Genomic DNA, 18,149 nt, shown 5'->3' with positions numbered 1-18,149 from the left:
TCTCCATTTTTGTGTATGGTGCAAAGTATTCCAAAATTTCAATCATTGGGGAGGAATTTCTTTGTCGATATTTTTTTTGTAAGCTGCTGTAATGCTATTATGGTATCATGGCCACCTTCTTTATGTAGTTCAGCTGGGAGATTATCTATTCCGGGTGTTTTGTTTCTGGCTAGTTTTTTAACTCCATCTTTAATTTCAAGAATCGTTGGTAATTCCTCTTTCCTCTCGTCTGTTCCCCTTACCTCATCTCTTTCGTCGTCTAGGTTTTCTTCTTCTTCCTCTATATTAAGCACCTGGTTAAAGTATTTAAACCGTCTATTCAATACAACTTTCCTTGTGGGCATAGGTAGCTATTCAAACTTCTGCATTGTCTTGTGATTACCTTTTATTCTTTTTTGTTGATGTTAGTAATTTTATGGAATGCTCCGAAGTCTTTCTCTCTGTTGAGGTTTTCTATATATTTAAGTTCCTTATCTAAGTGGTTTTGTTTCTATCTTCTGTGTTTCCGTGACTTTTAGGAAAACAGCTGTTTAACACTTTTATTCATGTTGACATTTTCAGCAAGTTCGGGAATTATTTCTCGATATTTCACCTTCCAGAGTTCACCTAAAAACATTTAGACAACATTAAGAAACACAAAATTGTTACACAAAATACTTCCGTTGTTTCACTGTTTTTAACATGTCTCTCCACTAATCTAGCATTACATAATTTTTTACAGGGTTTCACTGTACATCTGTTTCTTAAAATGGAAGGTACCTACTAAATACTTTTTTAAAATTCTTCTATTATCACTGGCATATACTAATAATTCTGCCATGGAATCAATTTCAAAATCATCACTAGTAAAATATACAGAACACATACTTACAGTAAGCACATTGAATTTATTTGTCAGACCTTTGAGAAAAACTTACCCCTTTCCTAGTTAAACCATTAACAGACATTATCTTTGGGAAACCGAAAAAAATCTAGTTTCACCACCAAAACCTTTAATTTAATTATCGTCATCACAATTGAAAACAGCACACCTTATGTTTACACTTTTTAGTAGGGTAGATCTGACTTTTACACAGACAAAACACAGATAACGACATTGTTTTGTTGACCATAGGAATAAAGATTGATTGCAATCCCATCTCTAGCGTATATTTATTATAATGCTCTAAAACTAATTTTTTGGTTATTTCTTAGCCTTAATGGCAATACAAATAAATAAGTAATAAATAAGTAATATGCTTTATTGTCACTGAAAATTGTACAAATTTTATGGACAAAGCTTATAACAATAAGACAAGAAAGAAGAAAAAAAATTAGAATAAGAATCGTTTGTAGTTTTAAATAAAAATAACCATACCTTTCTTCCAAACTTAAACATAAAAAATACTACCTAATTAACAACCTATAAAATTCTTAAAATGTACCTTACAAAAAATAAAAATTAGGAAAGAAGATTAATGGATTAAGGGCTCAAATATTCCACCTCCTTGTGCTAAACAATAACCAAATCTGTCATACAGATTTCTCCTCATATTTTGGAGTAGGGCTGGTGTAATGCTTGCAGAGAAATGAAGTAGTTTTGCACTTAATTCGACTAGGTTTGTGGCCCTTTCAAACTGATGCCTATAAATGTTTTCTTTGAGAAAACCCCAAAAAAAGAAATTTTTAGGCGCTGTCACAGAATCTAGTAGCGGGCCGTTTAATTGTACAACGTGTACTTATTAGTTGATCAGGAAACGTTTGGGTGAGGAAGTCAATAGTTGCTCTGTAGTTGTGAGCCGAACACCCATCCTGTTGGAAATAAACCTCCTGAAAATTAACGGGAAGTCATCAAACTGCCGGAATGATCTCATTCTGTAAAAGTTGTAAATATTTGGGCCCGTTTAGGTTTCCATTGATAAAAAATGCACCGACAGTATGGTGGCCTAACATCCCAGTCCAAACATTTAACTTTTGCGGATGCTGCGTTTGCACTCCAACATTGAGCTGCTTATTTTTCCGAGAATAATACCTTGAAATGGATGGACTGTGTTTTTTATATAATAAAAATTCATCATAAAATAAAATGTTTTTTAAAAAGTGTACATTTCCATTGTGTTTATCTAACATAAATTCACAAAACTCAATCCGCCTAAAATTATCTTCCAGAAACTTCTTCTGTTGGTTGTATCTTCTGTTGTTCTGTAAACAGTGATACCCATTCCTTTTGACAACTCGCTGAACAGTTCGAGTATTTACGTTAACTTCCCTAGCAATTTGTACACTATTTCAGGGTTCACTAGCTTCCACAAAAGTACAAATATCAATATCCCCGTTTTCACGCTCCTCATCGACAGGTCTAACACGTGGTTTATTACCTTCACGACACTTTTTACAACTGTTTACACATACCGAAGTTTGAAAATGTTTAATGGTATTTTTGACTGTTGTAACATTTGGTGGGGGTCTATTTTCGAAGGCAACAATAAATAAATCAATTACTTCGTGTATCATATGACCCTGAAAGTACCATGTTACAAGTTGAACTTTTTCTTGGACGGTATACAACGTAATAGGCATTTTATTAATTATTTGTTTATTCTCTCAGAACTTTGTTTGCAATTTTTAATGTTAATGTGACAATTACGACAATTCATACCTACTGTGAAATGAATATAGAGGTGGAAACGTGTAACATGTCACAGCGATTGCCATAGTGTTCAATGGTCAATAAAACAAATGTCGTGATCTGTATAAAAGAAACTTAGCTAGGTTTAATATTAATTCTTGTAAGAATATTAATATTAGCTCTAGGTATCTGCGGAAATCTTTCGGAACATATATATATATATATATATATATATATATATATATATATATATATATATATATATATATATATATATATATATATATATATATATATATATATATATATATATATATATATATATATATATATATATATATATATATATTGTTATGATATGCAAAATCGAGAAAAATATTGGGTTGATTAAAATATTTTAAAGTTCAAAAACATTAAAATAATTCAGATAAGTAGGATAATATCCAACAAACATTTCGAAGAAGAAAAGTTATTAAATTCTTGGATTACCTGTACTAAACAAAATGTAAGCTATACATAAATTATTTCTTTGTTATACTTGAGTGACCCGCATAATTTTAAGTGAAATCCAAAAACAATTGAACCGGGTTTTCCAAATACATTAATGCAGTGATTAGAGACAATAGAAGAGATTTTAGAAGGAGGTTTTTGTTAGTTTTTAAGAATTATAGAAAAATATTATTTGTAAATAAGTTTTAGGAAATTTTATAATTATAGGTAAAAATTTGTTTGTTATCGAAATAAAAAATGGGGGAATTGTGACGAGTTTTGATTGGCGGAGATTGAAAAAGGTGGGATAGGTATGTAGGAATGAAAGTTTAGCTAGATTTAGGAGAGAGAAATGATAATCAGTTGGTTTTCCAAGTCTGTAAGACGAACAGTGATTGTTCTCTGGCGGTTCCCGAGATGTAGCAAGCAGTAGTGTTGAATGTTAGTGAGTTTTTGTGGAGTTAGTGTATCTGACAGAAGCTGAAGCAGCAAATATTGTAAGTCATATTTTTCTACTTATATTCCAAGAGTCACTGTTCAGGCCAACGAGAGATTCAGTTTATCGTAAAGAGAAGATATTCCAAAAGTCATTTTTCACTCGGGCCAACGAGAGATTTAGTTTATCGAGAGGAGAAAGGCTATCATAATTTTAATGATTTGTGCTTTTGAAGGAGATCATTAAGGACGATATACTTGCAACAATCTGTTGTACGATTGCTGATTACATAGGGAGCGGTTGAGAGGAGATAATATAGTCTACAAGGAACAAGGATTTGGACCACTCATCATCAGAGAGAGATATTTTTGTTTTCTGCAGTTTTTTCTTTTATTGATAACACAAATTTTACACTTAATTTAGAAAGGATATAAATGTTTTGATTAGGAGAGTTAGAATAGTTTGGGATTTTGAGATTTCAATTAATATTGTTTGTACCATTAATTTTGATTGTTCACGTACGTAGAACAAAATTTTGAGAATCATTATATGAGATTTGTTTATTGAAAACTTTTGAGTGTGAATTATTTCATTATTTTTATTTCAATATATAGTGTTAGATCATATGTGTTTTTTATTATTCCGGTATTCTTTGGACCTTACCTTTCACATGTAATAGCATAGATATTGAAGCACGAATTTAACCCTGAGATAAAAGAATTAAAAATTGTGATAGAGTCATAATCATATCATTTAAATAATTTTAATTAATCAAAAAAATTAATAAGCTAATTATTGCTTGGCGCACCAAGACTTAAAATATCACAATAATATATATAAACTAAGGTACACTCGGTTCTTTCTAGCGTTATTACCTCCTTAAGAAATCACTGGAACTCCATCCAACCTAACTGTCCTGTATCCTGGGATGTATTTGCAGAACTTTTACAATTAATATTCGACACTAATTTTTTGGTCTTCAATGACAAATATTACCTTCAAATTTTTGGGACACCTATGGGTTCCTCAATCTCTCCCATCCTGGTTAATTATGTACTGGATGATTTAGTATCTGACCGGCTTGGTCGTTTAGATTTCTAAATCCCTTTTATTAAACGGTATGTTGATGACTTATTACTAGCCTTACCTCCAGACAAGATTCAGGCCACCTTGTCTTTATTCAATGAGTTTGATCCTCATTTACAGTTCACTGTTGAACTTGAGGACTCCAACACAAATAGTATTCCCGTCTTCGACATGCGTGTCATTAGAATGGGAGATAACACCCTTACTACAAGTTGGTACAGGAAACCAATGGCCTCTAATAGGTTTCTCAACTACCACTCTTGTCATCCCTTTAAATATAAATTAAACCTTATTAAAGCTTTAAGCTGCAGGCTAAATAGACTGATACATCCGATTAATCGAAGGGAATCCTTTCAATTACTTAAAAATATTCTGATTGAGAATTCCTATCCATCCTCCCTTATTAATAAATACCTTTATACTCAAAGTTATGGTTCTTCTTTAAATGACATACCCAATGGTGACCAACTCAGAACAATATCAAATAATTCAATTAATAACACTGTTCTGCCTAATACTGTACTTGGGAATCCAACTACCCATTACTCATCTTTACCTTATTTTCCTCAAGTTACTGAGAAACTCGTTAAACTGTACAAACATAACAACGTACCGGTTAAAATTGCTATTAAGAATGCTAAGACTGTCAGGAATTTGTTTTCTAAAACTAAAACACCTCTGTCCCTTCTGGAACAAGTTAATGTAGTATATCATATACCTTGTGCTGAGTGTGACTCATGTTACATCGGTCAGACAGGGAGATCACTGAGAGGGCGTCTTACGACTCACCGCAGTGATATTAATTTATCATACTTGTGCTCTTGCCCAACATGCTATCAACACTAAGCACGAAGTAAACTTTAATGAAGTTAAAATTCTTGACACTGAACGCAATCTCGTAAAAAGACAGTTTTTAGAAATGTGTTCAATATTAAAACATCCTAATACCCTTAATAAGAGAACCGACATTAGTAATTTGAGTCAAATTTATCATGCATTAATTTTACAGAATTAGGCTTGATATGTTGTTTACTTAAATTTTGTCCCACATTGGGGTTTTGTTATTACATTTTCATATAATAAATTTAAATAAAAATAAAATAAAATAAATTATTCCTTCCTTAACTTAGATTTATCAACTTATATTTTATTAATATTTATCAATATCACTTTTACATAATTAAGTAATTGTTCTTTTTGATAAACTTGTTTGATAAAATTAAACTGAAATTGATTCATAGAATCTTTCTCATTACGGTCCTAAATGTTTGAACCTTTGGACTGTGGAAGTTGTATTAATCTTCACCTGTTAGCTGGCTAACTAGTGACGTCATAATATTATAATATATGATATTTTGGATTAACTTCGCATGCTTTGTTCTTTGTTGACAGATCAATCACTGTTGGGGTGAGTGGTGATTTTAACCACCTTTTCCTTTAATTGTTTGGTTTTTTAACGACAAGCTGTCAACCAAATTTATCACAATTTTTGAACATACCGCCTTATATATAGAGGTTGGTAGGTTGCCTTGCTGTTTATGTCACTTTGACCTCAAGGCCACCTATTTTCACGTGTTTTCGTTGGTGTTAAACCTGTAAATTCATTTATCGGCGAGACTCAGTAAGCTAAAGACTGGTAACTTCATTTTATCTTATTACTATTAATCTAAATAACTTATAATGTTACCTAAAGTTAAAATTAAAATCTAATTTATTAAATAAATTTGTTGGAAGTGCATTCGTATGATCTTTTTAGTTCTTTACACTTTAAAATAAACCTTAATGTTTTTTACTTAAGATTTTATAATAACTTTTTTATACATGTATTTTTATCACATGTTCTTTTGCTGTGCTAATTTTGTTAAATTGCAAACTATACCTAGTTTCAATTAATTATTTTATACAACGTTAACTCTGAATGTCCAGTTTCGTAAGTTTTTTCATATTTTTAACATCATTGACTGCTACATGTCTTTGTAAGGTAACACACTTTAGTTGTAACTTCTCTATGGATGTTTGGTTTCATATTGTTCTTTTTAGATGAACTGATGATGCTTTCTGAGCAGAAAGCGAAACGTCTTCAATAAATAGATGAAGTAGCCACCTTCTTTGTCTTTTATTTCTCCACTTTGACCGAAAAACCCACCACTCTTCGAGTGTACCTTAGTTTATTTTGGATTGACGGTCGTACTCCTTTTTTCTATATATATATATATATATATATATATATATATATATATATATATATATATATATACAGATATACAGGAAATATAAAAGAAAAGCACTGAGGCACTGAGGAGGAAAGGAAGCGAAGCAAAGCATATAAAATTAATATTACATATATATATATATATATATATATATATATATATATATATATATATATATATATACATATATATATATATATATATATATATATATATATATATATATGTATATAATAATTTACAAACGTAACATGTAAATTATGAATGTACTGTAGTATTTTCGAGAGCTGACTTGTCTTAGTTTACAAAACGTCCACTGAAAAGGGTTATGCCAGTATTTTGGTCTCTTATGTAAAAGAAAAATGGATGATCGGCATCAAAAACAAATTTGACTGGAGGAGGCATGGACACAAGCACGCCACCAACTAAAATAAAATAAAATAAATTAAATAAAATACAAATATACAAAAGGATATGTAGAAAAAATACTACTAAACAAAGCAACAAATAATAAAATTTATTAAAATCTTTCTCTCATGCTTCTTTCTATAAATCACTGTATTAAAACAAGAATTTTCGAAATAAATCGTATTTCAATTTTCAGATATCCAAAGTTTTATTTGAAAAGCAATAACCAAATGAACACTTAACTGATGTGCTTAGTAAAGGTATCCCGAATTATCAATTTCAGTTGGCATATTTTAGAAGAGATGCAACGAAATTACGATCATCCGTTGTAAATGAACAAAAATACATATTTTTGCACTATAAGTTCTGTTTCTGTATCAAGTATAGGTTTGATACAGTAAAACCTTATATAGGGAATATATATATATATATATATATATATATATATACATATATATATATATATATATATATATATATACATATATATATATATATATATATATATATATATATATATATATATATATACAGTATACTCCCTCTATAACGAACACGGTTATTACGAGGTTTCGCTTATAACGAGGTACATTAGATGTCCCGTGAAATTTCTATTGAACTATAACCGTCTATAGCGAGGCAAATTTGGTTATAACGAGAGAAAATAAGATCCAAAAACGTGTTTTTTACGTTTTTAGTCCGGTCGTGGCTATAAATAAATACCTTTTCAAACAGCCCCTCAATAAACTTAATTGCAGCCCGCAATAAACTTCTTTACAATGAATAAATACAACTGTTTCACATCTTTAGAAATATATGATAGAATGATACTGGACCATTTAAAACAGTTAAAAATAACAGAGTTCTTAAAATTGCAGAAGCAATAGTTTATGTTATCCTTGAAAATATGATTTATACATTATGTAGTTGGAAAAAAATATAAGTACAGCTTTTTTGTTTTAACGTATATCATTGATAATAATAGTAAACAACTCTTTTATGTTTTAATATATTTCATTGACAATAAAAGTAAATAACTTTTTTTCAAAAACGCCATTCAAACAATATTTATTAGCATCTTATATTGCTCCGAATGGCTTCACTATAGGAAGTTAATGGTTAAGAAAACTACAGATTCATATGTATGCACAGTATTATGATTGTCTGTTATAACGAAATCGGCTTATAACGAAGTAATTAGTCTGTCATTTCAGTTCTCGTTATAGAGGGAGTCTACTGTATATATATACATATATATATATACATATTTATATATATATATATATATATATATACATATATATATATATATATATATATATATATATATATATATATAAATATATATATATATATATATATATATATATATATATATATATAAATATATATATATATATATATAAATAAAGTAGTTAGGTATTATTGACTGACACGTTATGTAAAATAAAGTTTTATTTTGAGGCTGCAGTCATTAATAGGGCAGGAAAGTGAAACTCTTTGTTCTTTAATCAAGCTTTCGCAAAATTTATTTGCTTCTTCAGGATATGCTAAAATATGGTATCAGTAAATACAATGAAATTAGAATTAAATAACATTGTATAAAACGAGTATAAAAACTTACAACATAAGCTTATTCCATTAAATTTTTAAATTGGCAAAACATTAAAAATTAACTTATTAAAATTATATAGTTATGTAAGTACAATATTTTAATTTTATTTAATTTTGTATCAATCCATTATGACATTGATTATTATATTGATGTTTGATTTATGTCAGAAAGACACTCGTTTCTGTTTATTATATTTTTTGTTGTTGATAACTAGCTCTTGATTGTTATTATGGTTACATACAAAGTGCGCCAAATATGAATATTTAAATTTTTTGAAATTATAGTATTTATAGTCAGAAAATCTAATATTAGAAAATTATAGTATTAATTTTCGTAAGAAAGAATGTAATTATAGATATTGCTTAGTTTATCAATATCAGTTTTTTTATTAACACATTGATATTTATTTATGCATACCATTTCTAAGAATTCGCTTTTATTTAATTGGTTTTCACGTCTTAATATATTAGTTTCATTGAAATTAAATGAATGATTTTTATTAATTGCATAATCTATTAATGCACACGTATTTTTATTATTTCTAAGGTCACTTTTATGTGATGTTAGTCTGCCTATTAGATTTCTAGATGTGTGTCCGATGTATGACTTATCACAATTTTCGCATGGTATTCTATAAACTACATTTGAGCTTTCCATAATGCTAATAGGTGATTTAGTTTTTGTATACAATGATGCTAACGTTTTAACATTTTTAGTTGCAATTTTAATATGAGAATAGTTAGCAAAGACTTTAGTTAGTTTGGGTGTTAATGTTGGTATGTAAGGTAGTGATGTGAAAGTAAATTGAGATTGCACGATTTGTTGATTTGGTTCTCTTGTTTGATTCATGTCAATCATTCTATTATTAGGATTGTTAAATAAAAATTTGTTAATTATTTTAATTGGGTATGAATTCTCTAATAAAATGTCTTTCAGTTCTAATAACCATTTGTTGATGTTATTGATATGTGATAATTTGACTATTCTGTTTTTTAAAGCCAATATCAAATTTATTTTCATATGAGGTGGATGTTGTGAATAATAATTAATAAATCTGTTACTAAATATAGGTTTTCTGTACCATTCAGTGCTTAATACATTTTGTGCATTACGTTTGATTTTTATGTCAAGGTATGGGATGCTATTTTCTATCTCTTTTTCACATGTAAATTGTAAATGTTCACTATAATTATTAAAAGTTTGTAAAGTTTCATTTATTTTGTCTGCAGGTAAAGCAAGTATTAAGTCATCCACAAATCGTTTGATAAATGGGATATGAAAAGACAACTTATTTAAAGAATCTCTTATTAAATCGCCTAGTACATAATTACATAATATACACGATATACTTGAGCCCATAGGTGTGCCAAAAATTTGATTAACTTCTAGTTAAGTTAGCTGTTGTTTTTATTATACAAGAATCCTAAATTATATACAAATACGTTAATAGTTTTATAGGATACTTTAGTTTTTGACTTAGGCCCGGTCTTTTCCCCTCCGAAGTATTTATCGGGAGGGTAAACTGATAGATTTGCATGTACTACTTGTAATCTGTCAGGTAAACTTCCCGATAACTATTTATCCGGAGATAAAAAGATCGGGCGCTATAGACTATGGTGCTTCCTAAAAGGAGACAGATAGTTGAACGATATTTTATACAATGTCTATCACCGGGTATGGATTTATTTTTGTCCAAGTTTTATATTGGTCCAGTATTTCAAATGCAGTTCAAACAGACATATATTAAATTGTATGTTCCGTTTTAAATTCGTTCAATCTGTATATGATGTATTTTGTTTTTGAGTTTTCCTTGTCCCTTTTATTTAAATTTTTTATAACTTGTTTTCTGCCTTTTTTAGAAAATTATTTTGGTTTTAGTTCAAAAAACGTCCACTAAAAAGGGTTAGGCCAGTATTCAGGTCCCTTATAAAAAGTAGAATGGATGATCGGCATTAAAGATGAATTTTGTTGGAGGTGGAAGAGATATAGGCACAATATTAACTAAAATGAAATAAAATAAATCAAATAAAATACAAACAAAGAAAAGAATCAGTGGGAAAGATTCTAAAAAATTGACCTTTTTTAACTCTGAATTTGTCTGAAATTATTGAATTATCCTGTTTATTATTAACTTTGCTACATAATTTTACATAAACAAAAATTAAAAGAATTTTATTTCATACAATCTTGGTTTCCTTTTTTTTTGCTAAAATCAATATTTGAGGTAGTAAGTATGCAGTAAAGACCCAAGCGTTAGATCTTGCGGTAATTGGTTATATAGAAATAGTAGTTTTGTTTAATATCTCTTCGACAAAATGGTAAGGACTAACATTGTTGCAATTGTGATTTCCTAAAATTTCTATTTTGCAAATTTTTTCGTGCGGTTGATATTTTTCGAGTTAACGGCGAAATTAGTAACAGATGTACATAAACAAAAATATAGGGAATTATATTGAATACAATTTTGATCTCTTTAATTTTTTGCTAAAATCAGTATTTGAGGTCGTAAATTGGGGCAAAGATGTGGAGGTCTTTCTAAAAATTTTTAGTAATATGGTTTTACTCTGATAAAGTAATAATCCTAGTTTGTTAGATATATCTTGTAAAAGATTTACAGTGCTTTAAAAAAGTTAACATGTAATGGGAACAAATTTACCATGGCACTAAACGATTAGGGTCATCAGCGTATTTAACATATTTTATGGAAACAGAAAAGGACTTACATAGTTCGTTAATTAGAAAAATGAATACAGTTGAACTTAATACAGATCCTTGAAGGGCATCCTGATTATAAAAAAAAGATTATTAACAATGTTACCATTTAAATTATATTTATTCAGGATAGTTTGTCATTTATTATATTTCTGGAGATTAAATTAAAAGCTTCTTCAATGACAAATATAGTTGCTACGACATATTGTTGATTATTGATTGCTTGAGAAATGTGTGATTGAAAAAGAACAAGGTTATCAAAGTAAGACCGGTTACGTAGGAAGCTGGATTGATCTTAAAGAAGAATATGATGCTCTTCAAGGAACCAAGATGTTATGTGACTCATTTATTTATCATTTTTTAAAAACTTTGCAGGAGGTACAAATAACAAATCCAATGAAATGATTTAGGAGCTACGCGTGTGAATGGATCAAGGTTTTTAATTGGAACGATTGTAGAATGGCGGAAATAGATATTTTTCAAAAATATATATGTCATCGGGATGTCATAGGGACCAGCATCATATTTTTTATATGAAAACAAGGCAAATTTCAGTTTATGTAGGGTAAAGGAGACGTTTATAAACATGACATTATGTGTATTTGATAAAATGGTGGAGAAAGATTAAGTGTGTAAATAACTAAAAAAGGAATCAGTATTAATTTTATTAAATATATCTTCGAAATAATATGCGAGTGTGTTGATAATTACTTGGCTGTTAGAATATTGTTAAAAATTAGAAGAGGTATCTATCTTAAGATTAGTTCTATTGTCTTGGGTTTATGAATTTTTTTTCATAGTTAAGTGGGTTTTAATTTAGTGTTAAAGAAGAAGTATAATTTTACCACGAAGATTTTTGGTTTGATTCATAATGAATTTGGCTTCACCTTTAAGTTGTTTGTATAGAAGAAGATTTTGCTTGCTTCTATTTCTCCGATATTTATTTAAAGCATTCTTGGATAAATGAATGACAGTACTACAATCTAATTTCTACCAAGGTTTAATTGTGTGTGTAGAGGAGATGATTTTTGCAGTGAGTCTGCATCTGGTAAACTTATTTAGAGTTATGTTGCAGCATGTATAAATTCCTTAGAACCATCGAATATTCAATGTATAAAATTTATTTGGTACACCTCTGGGCTATGTATAGAATTCCGTTGAGTCAGTGTTAAGCTTCCATCCACATTTTGTTGTCCGCGGTCATTCTAGACTATTTTTGCAGTTTGTGAGACGCATTTGTTTGTTTTGCAGTGAGTTTTAAGTCCATTTCTAACCCCAGAACTTTTAAAGGAGATATAATATTCAGTGAAAATCAGGTACCTTTTTTTGTTAATTTTTTTAAGTAAAAATAGACAGTATCCATCGATAATTACTTTTAAGACAAGTTAAGAAATTGTAATAAGTAAAATTATAAATATTGGGGAGTGGCTAACTGTCATATTAATTATTCTTATAAAGTTTTAAAATTTAGTATTGACATATGACAGTTAGCATTCTTTTCTTGACATTCGGTAAATACCTAATCATAAATTTAGAATTCGTTTTGCTTTGTTTTTAAAAAAAGGTTAACCTCTATACATAGTTCAATTTAAAAAGATATTTTTCATTTGTAATGATTTATTTCCGCTACAAAATGTCGCCTATTAACAATTTAAATTCTTATAGTGTCTCCAACATCTAGAGTTGTTAACCGATAGCAACATTGTAAGTTTGTTTTTATTTTAAATTTATTATTTATATTTGTAACTATTTATGGTAAGACAATAATAAAAATGTATTATTTTTTTTCTAAGCTAAGATTAATATTTCTTTTAAAAAGAATTCAACCCCTTTTTGCATTTTTTAGGAAAGAAAAGCCTATCTTTCCATCCGGCAGGAAAATTCCTGTAAGCGGCGTCCATTTTAGCTTAGGAACCTTCTTGTGTTGTTTTGTCCAGGAGATCCATGTAAGTACCCCTTTTTATTCACTTTTTGTAGTTACCCCATTCCAGTCCCCTTGTTTCATTTACTTTCTCACGATACAGCTCTCCAAAACAAACCAAGAGCAGCCGTTCGCAAACATTCCGGTTTCTTTTGCTTACTGTATACCCAACCTAGCAATTTCTGTCCCCAATTTTTAACCCCCTACAGTAATACCCTATGTGGTAGGCAAAATAACTGCCACAATGTTTTTTTATTGAAAGAACTGGATATGTTAATAAGAAAGTTGTTACTATTATATAGATCATCCAAAGCCTTCCATGAGAAAGAAGATGTCATTCTAGAGTCACAAACGCTAAGATCATTGGCTAAAAATGAACCTTAAAAAATATTAAAATGGGTTTTGGATCCAGTTTTTAACAGATAGTTGTCGGCACATTTTGAAACGTTTTCTATACCTTTGTCTTTACCAAAAGTATGAGATGTGCCCCAAATTCTGTTATGAGTATTAAATACTAACCAGAATGTATGGGAGGGGAAGTTAAAATATTAAATCGGCTAACTCTTTTTCATTAAGGGTGTGGTCAGAAGCAATGTATATGCTGCAAATGGTAATTTTTTTGGACACAACGTTTTCATTCCTACCAGATCATCATTAGTAAAAAACGTCCACAAAGTACTTGGAACTAGCCACATAATGAGGTCAGATGACCCGTCAATTACATAATTAGAGTACGGGTTCTTTTAATAAAGCTTACAACCTTTTAAATCCTCTCTAGACAAAAATAAAATCCATCGCAACTCCAGCGTATCATAGACTGAATGTTTGGAAAAGAAACAAAGGAAGAGAAAGAAAAATCATTTAGAAAGAACGGGGAGTCACTTGTTTCCATTGTCAGTGAGCAGTTGTTCAGTAAAATCTTTTTGATTGGAATAGAGCTATAGTTTAATTTTATTTAACAGACGTGTTATACGACTTTTTAAAATCTTCCTTTAGTTCTGGTATAGATTTAGGCAATAAGTTTCATTAAGGAGAGTACGTCAGTGATAAATTTACTAGATTTACATATAGAGTCGTCAGTGCCAAAGAAGTTTTCAAAGAATGTAGTAGGTTTGATTACACGTTACAAGTGAAAAAGATCATTGGACATCTTTTTAGAGTTTATTAATAATGGCGAGCGACTCTTGATTCATATTGTGACAGTCATAATCAGTTAATTTTGATTTTCTTGATTTCTATTTAGGTTTTTTTATGATAGATGATAAGAACTCAGGCGGAGGCTATAAAATTGAAATTGGAGGTAAATTAGGAGAGGGTGATAGGAGATGAGCGGAGCTAAGTTTCTTTGAATTAATTAAAAAACGCAAGATTGGTTACCTTGAGCACATATTGAGAGGAGCAAAATATGAAATACCACAATTAATCCTACAAGGGAAGATCGAAGGTAGGAGAGGAGCCGGCCGCAAACAATTATCCTGGTTAAGAAATATTAAAGAATGGACAGAATTCTAGTAATGAGATAGTGGCCTACGCACTTTGGCGTATGGCATGTTAAGAAGAAGAAGAAGGAGCTAAGTTATTAGAACGTAGCCTTTGTTTAATTTTTTGATGGCTAAGCTCGGGATAGGAAGAGGGTGTAGGTGTTTTTTCGAAGGATAAGTTAGAAATATCTGGAATAGTATTATAAGTGGTTTAAATAAGATGAAATGGTTGTTCCATATACGATAAGTTAACTGAAATAGGAGGGAAGTTACGAAAAGCAACACTGTTTTTGAATATTGGGATATGACTCTGCAGTACGTTCAACTTAATTAAGTATAAGAAAAGCATCCTAGTTTATCATAATCATCATCAATCTGTATGCGTGCACTGCTGGATATAGGTCTTTCTCAGCTCTTTCCATCTGTCTTTGCCTTGTGCAACTGGCATCTAGCTATTGCTAAGACCCTTCAGGTCGTCAGTCCATCTAGTTAGTGGGTCGTCCTCTCCTCCGTATTGCTTTTTGTCTTAATCTTCACTCGACAATACGTTTTGTCCATCGGTTTTCTGATAATCTGGCGACCTGTTCTGCCAAATTCCGTTTTAGCGACGCGATTTTTTCAATGGCGTCTGTTGTTTTTATTCTAAGACGTATTTCTTCGCTTAGGATTGGGTCTCTCACAGAGACACTTAACATCTGGCACTCCATATCCCTCTTATTGACGCGAAATTTATTCACTACCTTCACAAAGATTTGCCTTTTGAGGCATATGGGTAGATCCGATTTAAATGCATAGTTTAATTTACCAAACGCTGCCCAGGTTAATCCTATGCAACGTCGAGCTCCCACGTCTAGTTTTTCATTTGAAATAAATATTTTGTGAATTAAGTTATCAAAAGAAATGTAATAATAAAAAATTTAAAAAACGACATCAAATACAAATTTTATTAGTAAGGTCTATAAATAAATTATTTTAGTTTAAAAAACGTCCACTAAAAAGTGTTAGATCAGTATTCAGGTCCCTTATATAAAAGTAGAAAGGATGGTTGGCATCAAAGATGAATTTAACTGGAGGTTCGTAGAGAGACACAGGCATTAAATTAACTAAAATCAAATAAAACAAATCAAATAAAATACAAACAGATAAGAATAAGTAGAAAAATACTACAAAATAAAGCGCCAAATATTAGAATTGATAAAAATCTATCTCTCCTGTTCATTACAGAAACTTATATATACCTTTTTAAAAGCAAGTTTTTTTAGTAAGCAGTGATTTACTTAGCTTATTTATATTATAGGTACATACATAGTCATATTGGGATAAGTTACAATAAACTAGTTACTAAGGACAACAAAGATAGAGAATTGCTAAAGACTGGTAAACAGCAGAAAATGTTTTATTTGGGACAGATAGTAAGAGATATACAGGATGTTTCAAAAAAAGGTAACCCCGTCTCTAGGGTAGGTAAAAAACTGAAAAATAATTGGGGTTTGTTAAGTAAAAAATTTTTGTAACGCCATCCGTTTTCAAGATACAGGGCGTTGAAGAAAAAAAATTTTACGTATTTTTTACGATTTTGCCGAAACTACTGGCAACATTGTAATAAAATTTTATACGAATATGTTTTGAAAGCTGATACATCCCATGAATTTGTTTTTATATCTGATTTTCATAGGGGGCGCTAGTTACACGGATCGTACTAAGTATTAGTCAATATAACTTTTTTAAGAGTATAATTATTAATCAAAATTTCAGGTAAACTTAAACATCATTCAATTTTACACGAAAAAGGTACTTTTGGTAAAACTCGATACTGTGTACCGTTTTCGGAATATTTTGATTTGAAAATTATGAAGTAATAATTAACTAATTATTATTAAAAATTATTAAAAAACTATTATCAGACCAATAGTATGTTATGGATGCGAGATATGGGTGATGACAGAAGAGACAAAAAGAAAACTGAAAGTCTTCGAAAGAAAAGTCCTAAGAAAGATATTTGGACCTATTAACGAAAACGGAATATGGAGATCGAGGTATAAGCATGAAATCTACCAACTGTTTAAAGAGACACCGATCTCAGAATTCGTTAAACTTCAGAGACTTCGCTTGGCTGGTCATGTAGTAAGAATGGAGACAGAAAGATTGCCGAAAAGAGCCCTTGATAGTAAAATGCAAGGTGCAAGACCAAAAGGAAGGCCACGGAAAAGATGGGAGGATGAAGTGGCAGCGGACGTGCAAAATTTGCTAGACGTGAGAACTTGGAGAAGATCGGCGCGGGACCTACAAGGTTGGAGGCATAGTTTGGAGGAGGCCAAGGCCCGATTTGGGTTGTAGCGCCGTAGAAAGAGAGAGAGAGAGAGAGAGAGAGAGAGATAGAGAGAGAGAGAGAGAGAGAGAGAGAAGTAATAATTGATGCTGGTAGTAATGATAAAGTTCTAATAGGTATACCTCTATTTTGTCCAAGTGTGCCATGGAAATCTAACATTTATTGATTGTTATGACGATAAATCAACAATAATGAGAGTTTTGAAACTTTGTTATTTGTAAAATCAAATCAAAATGTACTCAAATGTTGAATACACTGACATGTTATTAACCTTAGGCGAATGTTTAGGATGTTCTAGTGCAGCTGAGACACGTTATGCAGAAAAGTTTCCTAGAAGAAACTTACCAAGTAAAAAAACATTTAGAGCCGTTGAACGACGTTGTCGAGAAACTGGGAAGTGAGACCAAATAAAATAAATTCTGGTAGACCAAGAGCAACAAGAACAATTAATAAAGAAAATAATATTTTAAATTTACTTGATCAAGATCTAACAGTTAGCGTAAGGAATATATCAAGACAAACAAATTCTTCTTGTTCAAGTACTTAGCGGATACTGAAAGAACAGCAATTACATCCTTATCATTACAGACAAGTCCAAGAGCTCTTGCCAGATGATCTACCGGTTAGGGTGGATTTTTGTGAAATATTGCAACAAAGGACAGCCCACAATCCAAATTTTTTAAAATGAATTTTTTTTACGGACGAGGCCACCTTTACGCGACAAGGTATGTTTAACTTCCATAATGCACACTACTGGTATGATGAGAATCCACGAGTCAAAAGGGTATCACATTACCAACACTCATTTAAAGTTAATGTTTGGGCAGCAACTTTAGGTAACAAATTAATAG

General features: G+C 30.3%; 1 protein-coding gene across 3 annotated transcripts in view; it reads right to left on the bottom strand.

The window, feature by feature from the left end:
• LOC140434824 (antichymotrypsin-2-like) overlaps window positions 1-18,149 on the bottom strand; it is a 62,361-nt gene that overhangs the window by 4,416 nt on the left and 39,796 nt on the right. The window contains exon 4 of one of the 3 annotated variants that reach the window (XM_072523387.1): window positions 7,103-7,257. The exons of 1 other annotated variant lie outside the window; for it this stretch is intronic. In XM_072523387.1, coding sequence (XP_072379488.1) covers window positions 7,130-7,257 — 128 coding nt within the window. In that variant the 3' untranslated portion in view covers window positions 7,103-7,129. Of the gene's footprint in view, window positions 1-7,102; window positions 7,258-15,892; window positions 16,073-18,149 lie in introns of those variants that run through there. One more of the 3 variants, XM_072523386.1, reaches the window with a different exon arrangement.

The sequence above is a fragment of the Diabrotica undecimpunctata genome, chromosome 2 (assembly GCF_040954645.1).
Source record: "Diabrotica undecimpunctata isolate CICGRU chromosome 2, icDiaUnde3, whole genome shotgun sequence".
Classification (NCBI taxonomy): Eukaryota; Metazoa; Arthropoda; class Insecta; order Coleoptera; family Chrysomelidae; genus Diabrotica; species Diabrotica undecimpunctata.
The sequence above is the reverse complement of the archived record's forward strand: the minus strand, read 5'-3'. Positions and strand labels throughout refer to the sequence as shown.